The 18,775-nt window shown below is 43.6% G+C and overlaps 1 protein-coding gene, 1 long non-coding RNA gene and 1 pseudogene across 7 annotated transcripts in view; 2 read left to right on the forward strand and 1 right to left on the reverse strand.

The window, feature by feature from the left end:
* Positions 1-3,983, forward strand: part of LOC144332855 (uncharacterized) — a 40,589-nt gene extending 36,606 nt beyond the window's left edge. Inside the window, exon 3 of the long non-coding RNA XR_013401046.1 lies at positions 3,013-3,983. This is a non-coding gene — a long non-coding RNA (uncharacterized LOC144332855). The remainder of the gene's footprint in view (positions 1-3,012) is intronic.
* FAM186B (family with sequence similarity 186 member B) overlaps positions 1-18,775 on the reverse strand; it is a 40,008-nt gene that overhangs the window by 19,169 nt on the left and 2,064 nt on the right. For 2 of the 6 annotated variants that reach the window (XM_077954082.1, XM_077954080.1), the window contains exons 2-3: positions 3,132-3,357; positions 2,013-2,195 (exon numbers count right to left, since the gene is read on the reverse strand). In XM_077954082.1, the coding sequence (XP_077810208.1) occupies positions 2,013-2,195; positions 3,132-3,180 (232 nt within the window). In that variant the 5' untranslated portion in view covers positions 3,181-3,357. Of the gene's footprint in view, positions 1-2,012; positions 2,196-3,131; positions 3,358-4,011; positions 4,449-15,818; positions 16,118-18,775 lie in introns of those variants that run through there. The other 4 variants (XM_077954078.1, XM_001110066.5, XM_077954081.1 and 1 more) reach the window with 4 other exon arrangements.
* On the forward strand, positions 16,095-16,633 carry LOC144332656 (HIG1 domain family member 1A, mitochondrial pseudogene; annotated as a pseudogene).

The following is an 18,775-nucleotide window of genomic DNA, read 5'->3' on the forward strand; positions in this document are numbered from 1 at the left end:
CTCATGGGTCCCAAGGATTGCATTGATTCTCCAAACCCTGCAGGGCCAAAATGGCAACCCCCTTAGGGATTTGGCAAGAGGATGGAGCTGGGGCTGTATGTGGGACCAGGGATGGTGTTGACAGGGCAGACCTCTGCTGGGTGCAGAGCTTGCCCAGAGCCCAGCCTCAGGGTCTGCCAGCTCCACAGCACCTGCAGAGCCCAGAGGGGCCTGACGTAGGCAAGCCAGCACAGCTCACTGCAGCATCCTCCTGGTCTTCCATGTTCTCCTGGGGTAGAGTTATTTTTCTAATCATGCCACTTCCCAGCCTCAGTATATGTATTTGCCTCCTATTATCAGCTACCCAAACCCCTTACACCCATTTAGGAAGCCTGGTTTCCCTTTCCCGTTAGCACTGGACTGTGCTTGTGAAGAATTTATCACATGGTCCTCCAACTGTTCACATGTTTTTTTTTTTTTAATAACTAATGTCTTTTTCCATTTGGGGGATCCCTTTGATACTCTAAGGAAAGCAGCAGACCCTCTCTCCCCAGGAAAATGCACTACACACAGATTGTGCCTGTCATTAGCAGATCTCAATTTCTCAAAGGCTGGGTCATGGTGGTCATTGTACCCCCTTGGACCTACTATGTATAGAGCTGGTGGAGTGATTATCTGGAGCATCCATTCATCGGCCTATTTAATAAACATCACTGGTGGAAAAAACAATGCTAACTTCAGATGAGGGGTAGAGGAAATACAAAAATTAAGGGATACTGAAATTGGGCTAGCATCTAGCTAGTATTGTCAGAGAGGCCATGTGGCCTAGTGGTCCAGAGCTTAGATTCTGCAATAAGGTAACTTGGGTTTGAAGCCTATCTTTCCGATTTGCCTTGGGCAATTTTCTTAACTTCTCAGTGTCTCAGTTTCCCAATGTGCAAAATGGGGATAATCATAGAATCTATGTCATAGGACTTAGATCATGCATGTTTAATGCCAGGTGCAGTAACAGGTACCTAGTTATAAGTGCTCAATAAATCATCCCTAAAAAGAAATAAAGATGCAGTCTTTACCATTCATAAGTTTATAATCTAGCAAGGGTCTAAGTATACAATAAGTGTATTTGAAGACAGAGTATGGTACAGATTGCAGAACAGATTGTTTCCTTATCCACTTTTCCCTGCCTTCTCCCTCCTGCTGACCTTACTTGATTGATAATGAGGCTGGCCATGAAGAACAATGGTAAATGTTGATGGTTAACTATTGTTAATTAAGCCCTGAGCATGTTCCAAACGTGGTGTCAGACGCCTCACACTGTGTGGAAGCCTCCCCACAAACCTGGAGCTAGGCAGTACCCTCCTCTGTTTATATGTGAGGAAACTGAGGCTCAGAGAGATGAAGTCCTTGCCCAAAGTGATACAACCAGAAATGACAGAGATGCAATTCAAACTGTAGAGTGAGATTAAGAAGGCAGAAAACCTGTGTGTGGGGCCACAGGCTTTCCTTGTGTTCCCTTCTCTTCTCTGAGCTTCAATGTTCTCATCTACAAAATGTAAGAGTTCGACAATCTCAGGTTCCCCTAATGTTGATGGGAGTAAAAAGCCAAGGTTCAGCTATTTGCTGATGGACCACCTCTGCAGCAGCCTCCGGCTGAGCCTCCCAAACCTTCCTGGCTCTGTTGCTGGGTTTGGAGTGAGGAGAGGATGATCCGCAGCCTCTAGTTGCTAACTCTAGCCCTCCTGGCCTCCCAGCTTTGTTCCTCAGAACCTACATAAGGCCTCAGCTCCAGTAAGCACGCCAGAGACCTGTCTCCACATCACACTTCCCTTAGCACTGAAGGACAGCTCAGAGCTGCTCAGTGCTCGACCTGGGCTCAACCCCCAGCCCCTCACCACTGCCCATCCATCTCAAATCAAGCTTCTGTGATGGAGGAGAATCAGAAAGACCCCAGGCCCAGCCTCTGAGTTCTTCCCCTGCCATGGCATCCACCCCATCCTCACCTAGCTCCCTGGCCAGGTGCTCCTAGAACCTACCTTGTGACCTTTTCTTTTGTCCTTCAATGAGAGTGGAGCAAAGGGCAGTGAGTGACTCAATGCCTCTTTTGGTGGCAATGAGGGAGAGTGGTAACATTTTCTCCGTCACTTCAATCCATTCGTCCAGGGCTGCTTCTTCCTCTTCACTCTTCCTGGCCCCGATCTCATAGGTCAGAGTGTCACCTGGAGAAGGGATGGGAGGTGCAGGCTGAGAGCAGTCTGTCCTCCAGGGGGACACAGACCTAGCCCTATAGAACAGGGGTTACAGTGACTGTGAAGTCACATTGATTTTACCTCTTACTAGCTATGTGATGTTGGACAAGTCGCTTATCCCTCTGAGCCTCAGTTTCCTTCCCTATAAAAGAACTGGGTGAAGATTAAATGAGATAATACCTGTGGAACAATTAACATGAGGCCTGCCGTGTAGAAATTCACAATGGACATTAAATAGTATTGTTGTCTGTACAGCAGGGAGGTATCTGACTTGTTGTTGCTCTATGCCCATTGCCTGGTCCAACATCTGGACAACTGAATTAATTAAGCAGAGTTAACTGCTCTCTCAGTCTTGAAGGAAGCTGAGGGACCACTGAACTGAGAGCTTCCAAGCATGGGGTAGTAAGCGGGCGGCAGGGCACATCCTGATACCATCTTCTTCCAACACTGGACTATCCAGCACACAGCACACAGGTCCTGTGATGAGATGACTCTGACCTGAGTGGGGGGTAGCACCTAGCTTTAGGGTTTAATGCAGCTGACCCACACCCAAATGGCTGTACTAGTTGCTCACACAGCTGGCATCAGGGCTCATGCAGTAAAGGTCATTCAGTGCTTTGAATATCACCCAGGGGTGCTCTATAAAATAACTAATGTGGGTTTGAATTTAGTTTCTATCCTGCTCAAAAAATGAGATGTCATAATGGACCCGTGACTTAGGCTTCATCATATATTCAGCTAATGTCGTGATCTGTGATGTTTGGACACTTCTGTGTCTGCCCCTTAGGAGCACGGAGGTGATGTGCTGTGACAGGAGTGGTGGAATGCTTCACTGGAGAAGGGGATGTGTCCTGTGCTGTCCCTGTGCTCGCCAGAGGAGGCACGGTGCCCAGCCCGCAAACTCACCCCAGTCACCTAGCCAGCGGAGAATGTCATACAGGTGCTTCTCCTTCATCTTAGCATCTTTGGAGAAGGAGGCAATTTTGTCCAGCAAGATGAATCTCTTCTTGCCCTTTGGATCTGTCTGGTGAGATTTGGCGTTTTCTTTTAAATCATATCCTAATTCTTCCTGGAAGCGGTTGATGACACAATTGACATTGTCCAAAATGTCTAAGAGCTGGGTAGAAATATCCTATAGAGAAGCAGCAGATTGCCGTGTTAGGGCTGTGGACTTCAGCCAGAAGCCACATGCTAGCAGCGTGACCTTGGACAAGTCGCTTAGCCTCTTTGGGTCTCAGTTTTCTTATATTTAAAGTGGGAATCATTATAGTACTTATGTCACAGGGTTTCTGTAAGGATTAAATGAATTAAATATTTTAAAGTGCTTTTAATAGTACCTGGCACATCATACAAAAGTGTTAGCTTTTATTATCATTGTGATTATTAAGAAGGTCAAGAAAGGATAGAGTACCAAAACCCCACAGCAAACATTTCTTTAGAATTTCAGAGGTTGCTGGGGGTTTCTGGATGTCTTTCCTTACAAGGATCCACAGGCAACAGAAGCTTGGAAACGTGAGGCCCCAGGAAGCTCTAGGATCAGAGGCTCAAGTAAAAAATGTACTAAAGCCTCATGTATAGGGTGATTTGAGCCTTTGGCCATTTCCCCAACCCCCATGAACTTCCTGGGCTCAGCTTGGGGGATTCTGGAGGGTTACCAATAACAGATTCTGGGTCCTTTCTCCTGCCCTGTAGGACGTACCACAATGTGCCTCAGGGCTATCCTCAAGCTTCCTGCCCCCCTCCCGGCCCCAGCCCTGCCTCAGGCGGGTGGTTGCTTTCAGCTCACCCTGTAGAGGCCAAGTTTAGGAGAGAGAGAATTTATACTAATCTGTCTGCAGACCTGGGTTGCTGAATATCCCAGGACCTCTGAGGACCCAGAGCTTGAATCTCGCTCAAACCTGGGATCAGTCCCCAACCTCCACATCAGATCCCAATATAAGGGTGATTCCTTCATCTCAGGGGCTACCTCTTGAGCCCGAGTTAGCTGGGCAGCCTCAATCCTCAAGATGATGGCTTTCACTGATGTGGGAGTCACCAACTGTGGAGGGTCATCCTTCTCCATTTTGGATCACTCTGTCAGTCACAAAACATCCTGTGTCTCTGGTCCACAGACCTGGACACACAATGTTGCCTGCTTTGGAGGTTAAGGGCACCAGGGTGTCTCTTGGGTACCCTCTGCCCAGGCACAACTCCTCTGGTAACTGCCAAATGCCAGGTTCCAACCGATCCTCTTTTCCCCAGTGACATCATCAGTTTGATTAGAAGAATTAGGAGATTAGACTCCCCACTATTGAGCTTTTTGTCTATTACCTAACATATATTTACTTGACTTGTTGCTTTTTTTTTTGAAACGGAGTCTCCCTTCCCTCTGTAGCCCAGGCTGGAGTGCAGCGGTGTGATCTCGGCTCACTGCAACCTCTACTTCCTGGGTTCAAGTGATTCTCCTGCCTCAGCCTCCTGAGTAGCTGGGATTATGGGTGCACGCCACCAAAACCAGCTAATTTTTTTTTGTCTTTTTAGTAGACACAGGGTTTCACTGTGTTAGCCAGGATGATCTCGATCTCCTGACCTCGTGATCCACCCACCTTGGCCTCCCAAAGTGCTGGGATTACAGGTGTGAGCCACTGCGCCCAGCCAACTTGTTGCTTTTTTTTTTTTTTTTTTTTTTTTTTGAGACTGAGTCTGGCTCTGTTGCCCAGGCTGGAGTGCAGTGGCTGGATCTCAGCTCACTGCAAGCTCTGCCTCCCGGGTTTACGCCATTCTCCTGCCTCAGCCTCCGGAGTCGCTAGGACCACAGGTGCCTGCCACCTCGCCCGGCTAGTTTTTTGTATTTTTTAGTAGAGACAGGGTTTCACCGTGTTAGCCAGGATGGTCTCGATCTCCTGACCTAGTGATCCACCCGTCTCAGCCTCCCAAAGTGCTGGGATGACAGGCTTGAGCCACCGCGCCCGGCTCAATTTGTTGCTTTTTAAAAGTTACTAAATGTTATGCTCCCAAACAAAACACTAATGTCTAAAAATAAGAAAAGCTATTAGCAAAAGTTATTTTCCTAAAGAAAATATTTTAAATTTCTAAAAATTAGAGCCAATCAATAACCAAACGGAGGCCAGGCTCAGTGGCTCACGCCTGTAATCCCAACAATTTGGGAGGCCAAGTTGGGAGGATCACTTGAGCCCAGGAGTTTGAGACCAGCCTGGGCAACATGGTGAGAGCCTATCTCTACAAAAAAACTTAAAAAATAGCCAGGCATGGTGGCACATGCCTGGGATCCCCGCTACTTGAGAGGCTGAGGCAGGAGGATCACCTGAGCCCAGGAGGTCAAGGCTGCAGTGAGCCATGTTCACGCCACTACACCCCAGCCTAGGTGATAGATACCCTGACACACACACACACACACACACACACACACACACACACACACAGAGGGAGGGACATCCCATGATGCTAAAGATGTCAATTAATAAGGGGGACGTAATTCTAAATGTATATATACCTAATAACATTGCTTCAAAATACATGAAGCAAAAAGCTTCCAGAACTGAAAGGAGGAATAGGTAAATCCAAAATTATAGTTGGAGATTCCAGCACTTCTCTTGCAGGAGTTGATAGAAATAGCAAAAAATAAGTAAAGTATAGAGGTTTTGAAAAATACTATCAACCAACTTGACTCCATTGACAGTCATAGAACACTTCACCCAACAATAGGACATATATTATTCCCTATGCATATGGAACAATGATCATATAAACCATAATTTGGGCCATAAAACAATTATGAATTAACCTAAGAAGGCTAAAATAATACAAAATATGTTCTCTGACCACTATGGAATTAAACTATAAATCAGTAATTGAGAGATCTTAGGAAAATTCCCACATATTTTACAAATTAAGCAACATACTTTCATATAACCCTGAGTCAAAAAAGAAATCACAGGGAAAGTTATGAAATACTTTGAACCGGCCGGGCGCGGTGGCTCAAGCCTGTAATCCCAGCACTTTGGGAGGCCGAGACGGGCGGATCACGAGGTCAGGAGATCGAGACCATCCTGGCTAACACGGTGAAACCCCGTCTCTACTAAAAAAAAATACAAAAAAAACTAGCCGGGCGAGGTGGCAGGTGCCTGTAGTCCCAGCTACTCGGGAGGCTGAGGCAGGAGAATGGCGTGAACCCGGGAGGCGGAGCTTGCAGTGAGCTGAGATCTGGCCACTGCACTCCAGCCTGGGCGACAGAGCGACACTCTGTCTCAAAAAAAAAAAAAAAAGAAATACTTTGAACCGAGTAAAAATAGAAACATACCAAAATTTTGAGGATGCTGCCAAATCAGTGCTTAGAGGAAAAAACTAGAAAAGGAAGAACAAAAAAACCAAAAATAAGCAGAAGGAAGGAAATAATAAGGATAAGAATAGAGACCAATAGAAAACAAACAAAAATAGAAGAAAATCAGTGCAACTAAAATCTGATGTTTTGAAAAGATTCATGCAATTGATAAAATTCTAGCCATATTTACCAGGAAGAAAAGAGAGAAGACAAGCTACCAATATGAAGAATAAGAGACTACAGGCTCTACAGTGGGAATAATAGGAGAGAGCATTATGAAAAACCTTTATGCCAATAAAGTTGGTAAATTAGATGAAATGGTCAGATCCTTTAACATACACAACCTATCAATGCTCACTAAAGAAAAAAAAGCTCTGAATATCCATAAATCTACTAAAGAAATTGGATTCATAATATAAAAAACCTTTCCCTCAAAGAAAACTCCAGCCCCAGATAGTTTAATTAGTGAGTTCTGCCAAACATTTAAGAAAAAAAAGATATGATTCTATAAAAACTCTTTCAAAAAATTGAATAGTAAAGAACACTTCTCAAATCATTTTATAATTTTATGAGGTTAGCATTATCTTTTTTTTTTTTTTTTTTTCCTGAGACGGCCTCTCACTCCGTTGCCGAGGCCAGAGTGCAGTGGCACAATCTCGGCTCACTGCCTCCTGGATTCAAGCGATTCTCCCACCTCAGCCTCCCGAGCAGCTGGGACTGCAGGTGTGTGCCACCATGCCCAGCTGATTTTTGTATTTTTAGTAGAGATGGGGTTTCACCATGTTCATCAGGTTGCTTTCAAACTCCTGACCCCAGGTGATTCACCCACCTTGGCCTCCCAAATTGCTGGGATTACAGGCTCACGTGAGCCACCGCACCCAGCTGAGGTTAGCATTATCTTGATACCAAAACCAGAAAAACATGACACGAAAAAAAAGTACTACAGCTCAATATCCAATATTGCTCACAAATATAGACATAAAAGAAAATTAATTGATTGAGAGGCTGAAACAAGAGAATTTCTTGAATCCAGTAGCTGAAGTCTAGCCTGGGCAACTTAGCAAGACTTCATACCTTAAAAAAAACAAAAAAACAAAAAAGTTGGTCGGGCATGGTGGCTCACACCTGTAATCCCAGCACTTTGGGAGGCTGAGGCGGGTGGATCACTTGAGGTCAGGAGTTCAAGACAAGCCTGCCTAACATGGTGAAACCTTGTCTCTACTAAAATTACAAAAATTAGCTGGGCGTGGTGGTGTGCACCTGTAATACCAGCTACTCAGGAGGCTGAGGCAGGAGAATTGCTTAACCCCGGGAGGCTGAGGTTGTGGTGAGCTGTGGTCCCACCACTGTGCTCCAGCCTGGATGACTAAGCAAGACTTTGTTTCAAAATAAAAAAATACAAATACAAAAATTAGCCAGGCGTGGTAGCATGCATCTGTAGTCCCAGGTATTCAGGAGACTGGGGCATGAGAATCACTTGAACCTGGGAGGCAGAGGTGCAGTGAATTGAGACTGCACTGCTGCACTCCGGCATGGGCAACCGAGCAAGACTGTGTCTCAAAAAAAAAAAAAAAAAAAACCATAAAAATGTAGAGACAGGGTTTCACCACGTTGCCCAGGCTGTTCTCAAACTCCTGGGCTCAAAGAATCCACCCGTCTCAGCCTTCTAAACTGCTGGGATTACAGGTGTGAGCCATGGTGCCCAGCCCTCAGCATTTTTTTTTTTTTTTTTTTTTGAGACAGTCTTGATCTGTTGACCAGGCTAGAGTGCAGTGGTGTGATCTCGGCTCACTGCAACCTCCACCTCCCAGATTCAAGCAATTCTCCTGCTTCAGTCTCCCAAGTAGCTGGGACTATAGGCACCTGCCACCACGCCCAGCTAATTTTTGCATTTTTTGTAGAGATGGAGTTTCAACATGTTGGCCAGGCTGGTCTCGGACTCCTGACCTCAAATGATCCACCCACCTTGGCCTCTCAAAGTGCTGGGATTACAGGTGTGAGCCACCGCGCCCGACCCATTTGCATTCTTAAAGAAAAGTAATTCCAACCAAGAATTTCATATCCTGCCAAACTAAACTTCATAATTGGGCCGGGCGCAGTGGCTCATGTCTGTAATCCCAGCACTTTACCGTCCCGGCCAACATGGTGAAACTATGTCTCTACTAAAAATACAAAAATTAGCTGAGCGTAGTGGCGTGCACCTGTAGTCCCAGCTACTTGGGAGGCTGAGGCAGGAGAATCGCTTGAACTTGGGAGGCAGAGGTTGCAGCGACCTGAGATTGTGCCACTGCACTCCAGCATGATGACAGAGTGAAACTCCATCTCAAAATAAATAAATAAAATAAATAAACTTCATAATTGAAGGAGAAATAAAAGCTTTTCCAGACAAGCAAGTGCTAAGGGAATTTATTACCACTAAACTAGCCTTACAAGAGATCCTTAAGGGAGTTCTAAACATGGAAATAAAAGAACAATACCTGCTACCACAAAAATACACTTAAGTGCATAGCTGACAGATTCTATAAAGCAACTGCATAATAGAAACTACAAAGCAACCAGCTAATAACTTCATGATAGGATCAAAACCTCACATATCAATATTAACCTTGAATGTAAACAGTCTAAATGGCCCACTTAAAAGGCACAGAGCTGCAAGTTGGATGAAAAAAGCAAGACTTGCCTGTCTGCTGTCTTCAAGAGGCCCATGTCACACATAATGATACCAACAGGCTCAACATAAAGGGTTGGAGAAAGATCACACAAATGGAAAACAAAAAAGAGCAAGGGTCACTATTCTTAGATAAAACAGACTTTAATCCAACAAAGTCTTTTTTTTTTTTTTTTTTAAAGGACAAAGAATGGCATCACATAATGATAAAGGAAGCTTGTCCAACCTGTGACCCATGGGCTGCATGCGGCCCAGGACAGCTTTGAATGCAGCCCAACACAAATTCATAAACTGTCTTAGAACATTATGAGGTTTTTTAATGATTTTTTTTTTTTTTAGCTCATCAGCTATTGTTAGTGTTAGCGCATTTTCTGTTTGAGCCAAGACAATTCTTCTTCCAGTGTGCTCCAGGGAAGCCAAAAGATTGGACGTCCCTTTCAGATAAAGGATTCAATTCAACAAGAAGACTTAACTATTCTAAATATATATGCACCCAACATTGGAGCACCTAGATTCATAAAACAAGTATTTCTAGACCTACAAAAAGACATAGACAACCACACAATAATATTGGGAGACTTTAACACCCCAATGACAGCATTAGACAGATCATCAAGGCAAAATACTAACAAAAAAATTCAGGACTTAAATTCGACACTTGACCAATTGGCCCTAATAGACATTTACAGAATACTCCAACCATCAACCTCAGAATATACATTCTTCTCATCTGAACACAGTACGCACTCCAAGATCAACCACATACTTGGCCATAAAGCAAGTCTCAATAAACTCAAAAAAATCAAAATCATACCAACCATATTCTCAGACCACAGTGGAATAAAAATAGAAATCAAAACAAGAAGATCTTCAAAACCACACAATTACATAGAAATTAAACAACTTACTCCTGAATGACTTTTGGGTAAGCCATAAAATTAAGGCAGAAATCAAAATATTCTTTGAAATAAATGAAAACATTCCAAGAGGAATGTTTATAGCACTAAATGCCTACCTCAAAAAGTTAGATCTCGGCCAGGTGTGGTGGCTCACGCCTGTAATCCCAGCACTTTGGGAGGCCCAGGTGGGTGGATCACGAGGTCAGGAGATCAAGACCATCTTGGCTAATATGGTGAAACCCCGTCTCAAAAAAAAAAAAAAAAAAAATTAGATCTCAAATTGGTTGGGTGCAGTGGCTCATGCCTGTAATCCCAGAACTTTGGGAGGCCAAGGCGGGCGGATCACTTGAACTTAAGAGTTCAGACCAGCCTAGGCAACATGGAAAAACCCCATCTCTACAAAAAATACAAAACTTAGCGAGGCATGGTGGCACGTACCTGTAGTTCCAGCTACTTGGGAGGCTGAGGCGGGAGGATCACTGAGTCCAGGGAGGTCAAGGCTGCAGTGAGCTGTGATCACGCCACTGCACTGCAGAATGGGTGACAGAGTGAGACCTTGTCTTGAAAAACCAAAAAACAAAACAAAAAACCAAAATAAAACAGAACTGGCCGGGTGTGGTGGCTCACACCCATAATCCTAGCACTTTGGGAGGCCCTGGTGGGTGGATCACCTGAGGTCAGGAGTTCAAAACCAGCCTGGCCAACATGGTGAAACCCCGTCTCTACTAAAAATAGAAAACATTAGCCAGACATGGCAGCGGGTGGCTATAATCCCAGCTACTTGGGAGGCTGAGGCAGGAGAATCACTTGAACCTGGGAGGTGGAGGTTGCAGTGAGCCGAGATTGTGCCATTGCACTCCAGCCTGGGCAACAAGGGTAAAACTCTGTCTCAAAAAATAAAAAAATTAAAAAACAAAACAAAACAGAACTACCATTCAACCCAGCAATCCCATTACTGGGTATATACCCAAAAGAAAATAAATCGTTTTACCAAAAAGACACCTGCACTCATATCCACCACAGTGCCATTCACAATAGCAGAAACATGGAATCAACTCAATTCCATGATATGACCATCAACAGTGTTTGGGATAAAGAAAATGTGGTCCATACACACCATGGAATACTAGATAGCCATAAAAAAGAATGAAACAATGTCCTTTGCAACAACATGGATGCAGCTGGAGGCCATTATCCTAAGCAAATTAATGCAAGAATAGAAAACCAAATACCACGTGTTCTCACTTATAAGTGGGAGCTAAACATTGGATACTTATGGCCAGAAAGATGGCAACAAAAGACACTGGGGCGTACTGGAAGCGGCAGGGAGAAAAGGAGGAAAGGGCTGAAAAACTAACTATTGGGCATTATGCTCAGTTTCTGGGTGATGGGATCAATCATGCCCCCAACTGCAACATTCACGCAATATACCCATGCAGCAAACCTGCACACAGACCCCCAGAGTCTGAAGTAAAAGTTGTGGGAGCTAAGCTATGAGGACACAAAGGCATAACAATGATACAGCGGACTTTGGGGACTCAGGGAAAGAGTAGGGGAGGGTGAGGGATAAAAGACTACACATTGGGTACAGTGTACACTGCTCAGGTGATGGGTGCACTTAAATCTCAGAAATCACCACTAAAGAACTTACTTATATAACCAAACACGATCTGTTTCCCAAAAACTTATTGAAATTTTTAAAAATTAAAAAAAATTAGGATCACAATTACAAATGGAAAAAAAAAAGCTGAAATTATTTAAAAACAACAACAAAAGAAAATGAATTGAAAGGTACTGACTAGAATAAAAAGTATTTGCAAACATGTATTTGATAAAGGAGTTGTATCCAGAATATATAAAGAGCTACTATAACTCAACAAGAAGACAAACAACCCAAGATTCAAATACACACATCACGAAAGAAGTTATACAAATGGGCTGGGCACAATGGCTCAGGCCTGTAATCCCAGTACTTTGGGAGGCTGACGTGGGTGGATCATGAGGTCAGGAGTTTGAGACCAGCCTGACGAATATGGTGAAACTCCATCTCTACTAAAAATACAATAATTAGCCGGGTGTGGTGGCATGCGCTTGTAGTTCCAGCTACTTGGGAGGCTGAGGCAGGAGGATCACTTGAGTCCAGGGAAGTCAAGACTGCAGTGAGCTGTGATCGTACCACTGCACTCCAGCCCAGGTGACAGAGCAAGACTGTCTCAAGAAAAAAAAAAAAAAAGAAAATATACAAATGACGAATAAGCACGTAAGAAGATTCTCAACTTACTAGTCATTGCATTAGGGAAATGCAAGTTAAAACCATGAGATCCCAACTCTGATAAGAATGAGTCAGATGATAAAAAGTGTGACAATACCAAGTGTTGAGGAAGATGTTGGGAAAGTGAAACTCCCATATGGTGTATTGCCGGTGGGAATGTACAGCCACTTTGGAAAAGAGTTTGGCAGGTTTTTTTTTTTTTGAGATGGAGTCTCGCTCTGTTGCCCAGGCTGGAGTGCAGTGGCACGAGCTCAGCTCACTGCAAGCTCCGCCTCCTGGGTTCATGCCATGCTCCTGCCTCAGCCTCCCAAGTAGCTGGGACTACAGGCGCCTGCCACCACGCCTGGCTAATTTTTTTGTATTTTTAGTAGAGACGGGGTTTCACCGTGTGTTAGCCAGGATGGTCTTGATCTTCTGACCTCGCGATCCGCCTGCCTCGGCCTCCCAAAGTGCTGGGATTATAGGCGTGAACCACTGCACCTGGCTGGCAGGTTTTTTAAATTTTAATTTTAATTTTTTGAGATGTAGTCTCGCTCTTGTCGCACAGGCTGGAGTGCAGTGGCACGATCTCAGCTCACTGCAACCTCTGCCTCCCAGGTTCAAGTGATTCTCCTTCCTCAGCCTCCTGAGTAGCTGGGATTACAGGCATGCACCACCATACCTGGCTAATTTTTGTATTTTTAGTAGAGACGGGTTTCACCATGTTGGCTAGGCTAGTCTCGAACTCCTGACCTCAGATGATTCACCTGCCTCGGCCTCCCAAAGTGCTGGGATTACAGGCGTGAGCCACTGTACCCGGCCAGCAGGTTTTTAAAAAAATATGCATTAGCATATAGCCCAGCAATCCCACTCCTAAGCATTTAAATATTTATTATAAAACATATGTCCACACATAAATCTATACAGAAGTATTGATAAACCTGAAAACAACCCAAACACAACAGTCCATCAACTGGCGAATGGATAAACAAATTGTAGTATGTCCGTGTGATGAAATATACCACTTCACATGACAAAGGAATGAACTACTGACACATGCAATGACATGGAAAATTTCAAAAGCATTATACTAATGAAAGAAGACAGACACAAACTCCTACAAACTATATAATTCCACTTATATGAAATTCTAGGAAGGCAAAACAATAGTGATAGAAACCAGATCAGTAGATGCCAGAAGCCAGGTTAGGAGAGAGGAGACTGACAGCAAAAGGGCACAAAGGTGTTTGAGTAAAGGAATGATGATGGTGATGGTCACATGACTGGATACATCTGTGAAAATTCATTGTATTGTACATTTAAAATTGCTGAATTGTATTATATGTAAATTATACCTCAATAAAGTTGATTTTTTAAAAATGCAATGTTTTGTAATGCTCGAGACTGTGGAGGGATTGTGGGTAGCCAGGGCAAAGGGCTAGCAATTAGGAAGGTACTGGAAGGTGTTAGGAAATAACTCTTCCTCCTTTGTCAGTGGTGAGTCTCCTTTATTTGCATACCCTTTTCCCCTGAGACTGGGATGCTCCCTTTGTAGACATTAGTCCTTCTTAGTCCCTCTCACGTGAGCAGATTGCTGGCCTGTTACAATACCTTCACCACAGTACAAAGGCCATAGTTTGGTGATCACTAGCCCGGGAGAGATGTTTACAAACTTTAAGACAAACAAACAAACAAACAAAAAATCACCCAACCCCTTCTCAAGCAAAGCTTTATGCAGACCCTCACTAACCAAAACAAAAGCAATATTTTGGCCAGACATGGTGGCTAACGCCTATAATCGCAGCACTTTGGGAGGCCAGGACAGGCAGACAGCTTGAGCCCAGAAGTTTGAGACCAGCCTGGGCAAAATGGTGAAACCCCATCTCTACAAAAAATACAAAAATTAGGCAGTGTGGTAATACATGCCTGTAGACCCAGCTACTCAGGAGGCTGAGGTGGAAGGATCACCTGAGCCTGGAGGCAGAGGCTACAAGTGAGCCGAGGCCACACCACTGCACTTTAGCCTGGGTCTCAAAATGAGACCCTGTCTCAAAAAAAAGCAATATTTTATTAGTACACATTTACATTATAAGCTTAATTTCATGATATCTTTCTATTATAAAGTCATTTAATGTCAACAAGCCTATTTTCATGAACCCAAAAATTTGATATTCATATGTATATTTTTAAACTACTGTTTTAAAACCAGTTAAAATATACTTAAAGTTTCTGGTTAAAAAATGGTAGATTGAACATGATCATCCAAATTTGTCCACTGAAAACCCATGTAGCAAAGGGATTTTTAAAGGCATAAATCCATAAGGACAGGGAAACGGGAGAAGAGACAAGAGCAAAATATTTTCAGAAGTGGAAACCAGATGGATGAGAGGTTACTCACTTACACTAGAGAAGGATAGATCCTAAGGCAGTGGCAGAACTATATGGCAAACGGAATTGGTTGTGCCAGACCAGAGATGGGCAGTCTCCTCTGTCTGACCACCCTGAGAAGGAAAACCTAGGAATGCTGACACCAGAAGTTCCCAGCCAGATCACTGTGCAAAGAAGCTCATGACTGAACGGGCGTGGTGGCTCATGCCTGTAATCCCAGCACTTTGGGAGGCTGAGGTGGGCAGATCACCAGGTCAGGGGATCGAGACCATCCTGGCCAACATGGTGAAACCCTGTCTCTACTAAAAATACAAAAATTAGCTGGGCGTGGTGGCACGTGCCTGTAATCCCAGCTACTCGAGAGGCTGAGACAGGAGAATTGCTTGAACCGGGGAGGCGGAAGTTGCAGTGAGCTAAGATCGCGCCATTGCACGCCAGCCTGGCAACAGAACGAGATTCCGTCTGAAAAAAATAAAAATAAAAAAAGAAGCTCATGACTGACAAGCCCATCCATCTACCACCTGAACAGAGAACAAATGCTTCCAGTCAGCTTTTAGGTGACTGACCCATCCTTAAGTGTGAGCAGACAACCAAGGTTTCTAAGACCTCCAAGAAAAGAATCTAATATAGAAGACAGAGACCAAAACAACAGAAAAAGAAATTTGGAGCAGCGATTATGCAGAGAAACAAAAATGACAGAACTATCAGTAACAGCTTCTGAGATAAGATAACCCTGAAATAAAATATGCTATAAAAAGAACAATTCAGATAATAAAAATAAAGTGAAAGTGATTAAAACCTTTAAAAGATGGAAAAACTCAGAAGAAGAATAGGAAGATAAAGTGGAGGAAATCTCCCAGAAAATGAAGTAAAAAAGATGCAAAGCTAGAGAGAAAAATAAGAAATTAGAAAGACCAGTTCAACAGGTCCATCATCCAAGTAATAGGAGATCAAAAAGAAAGAATAGAGAAAATAGGAAGAAATCACCAATAGGATAATTCAAGATTATTCCCCAAAAGTGAGGGGCACTGAGTGCCCAGCACAATGGAAGATAGTAGCCACTCACCAAGACATATCACTGCAATTTCAGAACACTGGAAACAAGTTCAGAGAGGGGGGAAGTCACCTAGAAAGGACAAGGAATTAAAAGGCTTCAGACTTCTCATTCTGCACAGAAGTGTCAGAAGCTAGAAGACCATGTAGCGATGCCTTCATAATTCTGAAGGAATTCAGTACCCAGCCAAACAACCAAATCCAAGGGTCACAGTTGAAAAATGACAACAGCAAACATGCAAAATTCCACAATAATTTACTCTTCCCTTTCTCAGGAAGCTTCTGGATGATGGTCTCCTCCAAAAAGCAGGAGTATTACAAATCAAGAAAAACACGGGCACAGGTGCGGATCAGAAGCGTGAGGGGGTTTTCTCGCTCTAGGGAGATTATTCAAGCAATCACTGTGTCAACAGACACAAATGTTTCCCTTTCTTCATATGATGAAGATCAGGGATCCAAACTTATTTGAAAAGCTAAAGAGGCACCATTCATCCCCACTGGAATGGCAGGTTTTGCAGCAATTGTTGCATATGGATTATACAAATTGAAGAGCAGAGGAAATACTAAAATGTTGCATCATCTGATCCACATGTGTGTGGCAGCCCAAGGCTTTGTTGAAGGAGCAATGACTGTTGGTATGGGCTATTATTCCATGTATCGGGAATTCTGGGCAAAACCTACACCTTAGAAGAGATGCTATCTTGGTCTTGTTGGAGGAGTTTGCTTTAGTTAGACATCTTTTTTTTTTTTGAGATGGAGTCTCGCTCTGTTGCCCAGACTGGAGTACAGTGGCACAATCTCGCTCACTGCAACCTCTACCTCCCGAGTTCAAGCGATTCTCCTGCCTCAGCCTCCTGAGTAGCTGGGATTACAGGTGCTCGCCACCACGCCCAGCTAATTTTTGTATTTTTTTTTTTTTTTTGAGACGGAGTCTCGCTCTGTCGCCCAGGCTGGAGTGCAGTGGCCAGATCTCAGCTCACTGCAAGCTCCGCCTCCCGGGTTCCTGCCATTCTCCTGCCTCAGCCTCCCGAGTCGCTGGGACCACAGGCGCTGCCACCTCGCCCGGCTAATTTTTTTGTGTTTTTAGTAGAGACGGGGTTTCGCCGTGTTAGCCAGGATGGTCTCGATCTCCTGACCTTGTGATCCGCCCGTCTCGGCCTCCCAAAGTGCTGGGATTACAGGCTTGAGCCACCGCGCCCGGCCTGTATTTTTTTTTTTAGTAGAGACAGGGTTTCACCACATTGGCCAGGTTGGTCTCATACTCCTAACCTCAGGTGATCCACCCACCTCGGCCTCCCAAAGTGCTGGGATTACAGGCATGAGCCACCGCGCCCACATCTCATTATTGAAGCTACATATTAATGCTGAAAATAAACTATTCGAGTGGGTTCAGCTGATAACACGGCATTGTGAATACTGGCCTCCTTTCTTGCAGGCTTGATTTGCCTGGTGACTGAATTACTAGTGACTAGTTTACTAACTAGGTCATTCAGGAGAGCCAAATTAATACAAAAGAAACATGTCATCTAAATGATGGTGTTGAAATGTCCACCTTCTTAAACTGTTAAGATAAAATTAGTTCTAAAGAAGATAGCAAACCAACCCTGAAGTACTCCCAGTTTGCTCTAGAATCTTGCATGTTTTGGATGTTATATGAGTCCTATTTGCCCCAGTTAATTTAACTTTTTTCTGCCTGTCTTGTGGACTGGCTGGCTCTTTTAGAACTCTGTCAAAAAGGTGCATGGAATATAACTTGTAAAACCTCCCACAGCTGAAAGTATATATGTGTATATGTTTAAATCAAATCTAGAAAGCTTCCGATAGAGCTGCATAGTCATAGTATTTATTGAAGAATCATAACTGTAAACATGAGAATAACTTATGGATTCTAGTTTAGTTCTTTTGTAACTGTAGATATCTATATTTGCTGCTGTAATATAAGAATAATTTTTAAATGTCATCTTGAAACAGAAACATGTATTTCAAGCACTCATGCAAAGGTAACTGAAGAATACTTTTTAAATGTGTACATTATTTTCTCCATAAGAATTGTAAACGTTAAACTAAACATATTAACTATAATGGAATTGATTAATGATTTATAAGCAAGCTGGTTTGAACAGACATTATACACATGCTTTTCTATACTACAGAATGCCATTACACTTGTTAAATTCTCTTGTCTAGCCTGAATTTACATTCCATGCTGACAACATGGTATATGTATTGTTATAAAAATAAGTGACCATGTCAAAAAAAAAAAGAAAAGAAAAACATAGAATATAGCAAATAAAAATCCCACAGAAGTGTGAGGCAGCCAGGCAAAGTGACTCACGCCTGTAATCCCAACACTTTGCCAGGTCGAGGCAGGCAGATCACTTGAGCTCACGAGTTCAAGTCCAGCGTGGCTAGCATGGTGAAACCCTGTCTCTACTAAAAATACAAAAGTTAGCCGGATGTGGTGGTGCACGCCTGTAGTCCCAGCTACTTGGGAGGCTGAAGCAGGAGGATAGCTTGAACCTGGGAGGCAGAGGTTCAGTGGGCTACTTCACTCCAGCCTGGGCAACAAGAGCGAGACTCTGTCTCAAAACAAAACAAAACAAAATAAAACAAAACAAAACAACAACAAAAGAATGAGGCAAAGAACATGCCCAGGAGAAAAGATTTGCCAGGTTGCCAGATATGCAGCAAGGTTAGGGGATGAACAGTCAGATTGGAGAAGGTCAGCAGTCTCCAGCAGTGATGTCTCCAAGAAGATGAAATGGAGAGAATTCTCTGCTATATCTAGATATTCTGAGAGGAAATTTAAACAACTGGGGGAAGAATTTGAGGTAGATTTTCTGAGAAATACATAGAAAATAAATGATTTTTAAAAACAAGATTATTAATTCCAGGAAAAATAAAAATTTGGGCAGGAAGAAACGCAAGGCCTCCCTGGGGAGGACAGACGCAAGGAAGAAGCTGGGCAGG

The sequence above is a fragment of the Macaca mulatta genome, chromosome 11, assembly GCF_049350105.2.
Source record: "Macaca mulatta isolate MMU2019108-1 chromosome 11, T2T-MMU8v2.0, whole genome shotgun sequence".
NCBI classification, from domain to species: Eukaryota; Metazoa; Chordata; class Mammalia; order Primates; family Cercopithecidae; genus Macaca; species Macaca mulatta.